Below are 5,322 nucleotides of genomic sequence, written 5' to 3'. Positions count from 1 at the left end.
AGGGTCACAAACTTGCACCTTCTTGAGGGAATTAAACCCAGGGGAGTACTGTGGCCAGTAGAACCCAAGGAAACACACCCCTCTAGTGGCATGTCTGCCAGATAAAGAGCGTACCTTCTGGGGACCTTTTGTCAACAGCATTGCAGTAGAACAGCTGCACAGTTCTGAAAATGCATGGCGGGTATATGTGCAGATGTCCTCGGGTGTCACCTGCCCTACTCACCTTATGCATTTCTTAAGTTGTTCTTTGTTAGCAAGGACTGGATGACACATTTCCACTTGAGTTTATATAAAAACTCTTCTGGTTTGCTTTTTTAGTTCCAACTCACCCTGGAAAAGAAGCCTTTGAGTTACCCTAAATGTTACCAGAAAGGTTTACCCTTTGAATCTCCAAAATCACTTACGTGTCCTCTTTATGCATCGGGAGCATAAAGTTCGAAGTTTTTACCTTCAGATTTTGCTGTCAAGACTTAACATTTCGCACTGCAACAAAGCACAGCAGTCTACTTATTAAGATGAGCTCTAGCTGCTTCCCAAAGCAGTTAACATGTTGCTGTACATAATGTGCATTAGAACTGTATTACGAGACAGACCCGACTAAAGAACCTTCAACTCAAGTGTCATAGTTTGGTCACAGCATTTTCTCTGATTATCTACCTGAGCAACTATACAAGCTTAACTGCCACACAGTTTCTTTCAAATGACCAGAATCAACAGAAGCATTGATGATTTTTAATCATTTCCATCAGTAAACAGCAGGCTGTGTATTACATAGCTCAGTCACCATGTGTCAGTATGCATTTACCATGCGTAATGCCTTGCAATTGTTTAATTGTCAGGGGTGGATTTCATAGAATTGTCAACAAGATTCTTATCAGGCGTTTCATAATGATACCAAGGTCCATCTCCCCTGTGTCTCATCAGTCTGCGTGCCTCCAGCTCCATCAGCCTAAAAAAGAACAACAGACACATGCAACAGGAAGTTTACTTCATAATTCATTTATATCATGGATCATACATTTATCCATGTTTACCATCAGGGTGTTACTGACAACAGCGATCAGTTTAGCATCTATGGTTTATAAATACTACTGAAACATAGGTAATACCAAAACATGAAGGTTTCAACTAAAACATGAGCTATTACATCCTTCTATTTAAATTTTTGTCAGCAAGTCATCTCACAAAATCACAGAATCATTTGGGTTGGAAGGGACCTTAAAGACCATCCAGTTCCAACCCCCGTGCCATGGCCAGGGACACCTTCCACCAGACCAGGTTGCTCCAAGCCTCATCCAGCCTGGCCTTGAACACTTCCAGGGATGGAGCATCCACAGCTTCTCTGGGCAACCTGGGAGTTACCCAGAGTAATAAAAATAGTAATAAAAATACTTGCAGGAGTTCTGTCACAGGTTCTTGCTTAGTAAGGGGCTGGACAGTTTTGATACAACTTTCAACTAAAAATAAATAGGAGCAAGAAAATCAGAAGGAAATGTGATGGTAGAAGGAGCTATGCTGTCTGGGTCCCAGTAGCAGCAGTTTGTGGAACTTGGACTTTCTTCTACCGCCGCAATTACTCTGAGTAAGTACAGAATAAATTCAGCACAACTATGTTGCTGCTGCCCACAAATTTTTCAGTAGCAAGAAGGAACATAACCAGTCCCGTAAACTCTCATTCCGCTACTCATCCAGCTGTCAGCATTAGCAGAGGCAACAAGAGCTGTCCATTTCCTGGCTCAGGACGACAGAACTACACCTTCATAAATATGAGCTGGTTTCAAAAGACACTGCTGTTTCTCAAGACCGCCCTTGGATCCTGCCAGTCCTGGTCATCTCCACACCGAGAAGGCAGGGACTCCAGAGGCTGTAACTTCCACTGTGGCACCAGCCAGTGCAGCAAGCACTCCGGGTCAAGCGATAAATGGATAAGCATCCTATCTCAGCATCCAACATCCCATCTCAGTACCCAGCTCAGTACGTTAACCAAAACAAAACTCTTGCCCACAGTATATATCAGCATTTTAAGACACTTCAACTGTGTAACATACCTCAGTTCAGTTTTCTTTGCTTCAACATCAAGCAAAGCCATCTCCTTCTCATAGTTCTTTTCAGGGGGGTCAAGGAGGTAACGAGCTATCCAGCGACTTATAGGGTGCTGGAAAATAGAAAAGCAGAGATTATTCATGCAATTTCCAAGTAGAAATATCATCAAAACTAAATCGTTATGCGTGTTCCCCATCCTGAAAACGTCACCAACACTATGCGTGCTGCCGCTCAAACCATAATAGTAAAGTTAAAAACATGCTGAACTATTTCTAAGACCAAAACCCTAAAAAGCTGTATTTCTTCTGACATTTTTAAAGCCAAGATAACCTGCAGACGGTTGTTCTGTAGCAAAAAGAAAAGTTCTTGGAAGACATGTGATTTATTTTCTCCCTGCTGAAGTTCCTTACGCTGCCGCTGTAATCACAGAAATGGACTCCAAACCTCTACCCATCAGCAGCATGTTAAAGTTTTGCTTTCCCACAGAAGTCATTTCACCAGGAACAAGTCTAAAGGAGTTGAAACAGTCATAACAGTGTTGCTGAATTCAGTTACTTCCTAGCAAAACCAAAAAGGTGCTTGCAGCAAGAAACCAGGGACTTATTTTAAGAAAATACAATGAAATAAGTATAAGCTTGAGTTTCTGACTCTCAAAATCTTCAGTTCTAGATATGAAAGCATGTGTGATGTTGGACTTGGAAACAACGCTAGCGAACAATACAAAAGAAAGTAATGTCACTTTAAAATCCAGAATACTGAAGATGCTGTAGTTACAGAGCAAGAAACAGGGACAAAAACTGCATGTGAAGAGTGAGGAGAACAAAAGACTCTTCTTACTCTTTAGGATTATTAGAAAAGAATCGTTGGCATGTTGCTTCAGTGGTTTACTCACATGAAGTTACAGATCATCTACATCTACTCGTGTCAACAAACAGATTTCCTACAGCGACATGCATGTTCCATAAAGCTGAAAAAAGCAAGTTTACCAAAAGCATAACTGGACAATTCAGGTTCTACTACACTGACACCCAGTGAGAGGGATATGGCCATCCTCATTATCACACTCCACACATTTTACTCCCAAAAGTATCATCAAGAGGAAGCTGTCTGTAACATGCTGCCCGTTTGGTGTTGTACTCACTTTGTAGTACTCCCAGTACTCTGGAACATAACCTTCGGGAATCTCCGCAAGTTCAGCTTCCCCTGACAAGGAAAGGAGGGGAAGAACATTTACTTCAAGTAACTAAGTACCGTATATTCTGCCTTTCACATTAGGAAAAAAAAATCATTATTTCACATGGAGAGTAATGAATCCCTTGATCTGAGCTTTATTCAGAAAAATTGGATTTGCAGTTTTTCCAGACACACCGTATGGACCTAGCTGACAGACTTTAAGCCACACAACAGAATGGAGGAAATTAGCAGCCACACAGAAGAACTAAGATGAATCCCACAGAAATGCCCTTTAATGTATATGAGCTGAAAGCATGGATTTTTCCTAATTTCTCTATTAAATTAATTCCATATTATTATGGTAGTAGATTTAAAACATGCACTGCCAAGCAGAATTTTTACTTTTTTGCGAGATAAGAAGTGACAGTTGCAGTGTATGCAGCCCTCTAAAGTCTGCACACCAGGGTAATACAGACTCCTCCTTTGAATACAGGCTCGCTAAACCTCACCGATATTGGAAAGACTGCCCAAAGATGGAAATCTTCCGTTTTTAGAAATGTGGAAAGCTTTTTAAAAAAAGAAACAGCTACAGGAAAATAAAAATACTGGCAACGTCTATGTACTTGTCAGGCCTATTACATCATCTCCCGAAAAGCAAGCCTCAAAAGATCGCTTTTCCCTACCCAACACGATTAGTTTTCATTTAATAATTCTGACTGAGTACTTGGCTTAGTCATGACAGAGCACTCACCAATGAAGATGTTGACATACGTTACGAATAGTGCCGCTGGTATTCCCGTCAGAAGTATATAGAATCTCTGTACAGGGGGGGAAAAAAAAGTGGGGGAAACTCAGAAGTCTGAAAAGATTGGGTTAGTCTGAAAATGATATAACAGGCAATAAGTCTTAGATTTGCATTCACAGGTTAGATGGGGATGTTGTATGTAAAGACACACTGCGCCTTCAAATGAGTTAATTAACAAAGCAGAATACAGAAACGGCGATGCCGTGTCAGCCCATGAGCCCACTCGGTTCAGCTTTCAGTCTCCTGGAGAGGTCAGTCTCTGCAAAGCAGACAGTAAGGCTTCCCCGAGCACTCGTCTCAGCATCTTGCGATGACTGGCTTCAGCACCTAACGGTACTGAGGCACTAACATCCGTGCAACACAATCCAGCATAAATACACCCCGCTGGCTCTGGTGACTGGGGAAGACAGATCAAGGCAGCCTGATCACACCAAGGGAGCTGTATCACGCTGGCTGTTACCCGCTATAATAGGCTTTATCCGAAACCTGGCTTTTTAGGGGTCAAACTCAGGTCAGGCTTCCCATGTCTGATCTCTGGTATTAGTGATTTAAGTAACTGAAGGCAAACCCTGCAAGGAGTAACCCAATACATTTTAGAAAGGAGGATGGAGCAGAAAGCATTTGTAGGTTAGGGGTATATCAACACAGACACGCAGGTCAAGAATGCTGCTGCAGCATCACCAGAGTACCTGTCACAATCTTGGCCATTTAGCCAATCTTTTTACTTCCTTTGGCCCTAATTTTACAACATATGGGAAAAAAATCTTTAGAAGGAGGACTGGAAATGTTTGTTTATGTGAATATTGCCAACCCCATCTTAGATGCTGTCACGTAAACAAGAGAAAACCGTAGGTTAGACACTCTGGTACCATCTGCAAGGGATGTGTTATACCGGATGTAAGAGAATTATTTTAAACTCACCAACAGGTTCAGAAACCGGGTGTCATAAAAACTTGTTGCCTTGATAATAAACATTCTCTTCCCATGGCTGCTGCTGTGTCGTACAGGAGCTGAAAACGGAAGCAAAGCGTGATGGTTGTCACTCCCTTTGGTGATTGCAGCAGGATAAGGTGAAGAAGTGTGTGGAAATTACAAAAAAATGGAGCATACGGTCGTTCGGGGCTGGTGTGCTGCACGCTACCCAGGTTCCCAAGAGCCCAGCTCAGCTCTTTTGGCTAGACGGAACCTATTTTTCTTCTAACTCGAGACGCAGATCTATTGATAGCTGCAAGTCCCCCCAACACCACTGAAAGTCTTTACTCGGGGCCAAGAGAAGGCGCAGCGTCGCGTGCCGGGGGGCT

At 42.4% G+C, this 5,322-nt stretch overlaps 1 protein-coding gene across 1 annotated transcript; it reads right to left on the bottom strand.

Moving 5' to 3' along the window:
* Positions 1-729: 729 nt before the first annotated feature.
* NDUFB5 (NADH dehydrogenase (ubiquinone) 1 beta subcomplex, 5, 16kDa) lies at positions 730-5,067 on the bottom strand (the record flags this gene model as incomplete). Its single annotated transcript, XM_010156877.1, has 5 exons — positions 730-949; positions 2,049-2,155; positions 3,185-3,246; positions 3,968-4,034; positions 4,943-5,067. Coding segments are annotated over 5 exons (482 nt in total), but the record flags the coding sequence as incomplete, so codon positions are not given.
* Between the last annotated feature and the right edge of the window lie 255 nt (positions 5,068-5,322).

Source organism: Eurypyga helias, unplaced genomic scaffold (assembly GCF_000690775.1).
Source record: "Eurypyga helias isolate BGI_N326 unplaced genomic scaffold, ASM69077v1 scaffold45428, whole genome shotgun sequence".
Lineage (NCBI taxonomy): Eukaryota > Metazoa > Chordata > Aves > Eurypygiformes > Eurypygidae > Eurypyga > Eurypyga helias.
This window is presented reverse-complemented; position numbering and strand designations above follow the sequence as displayed.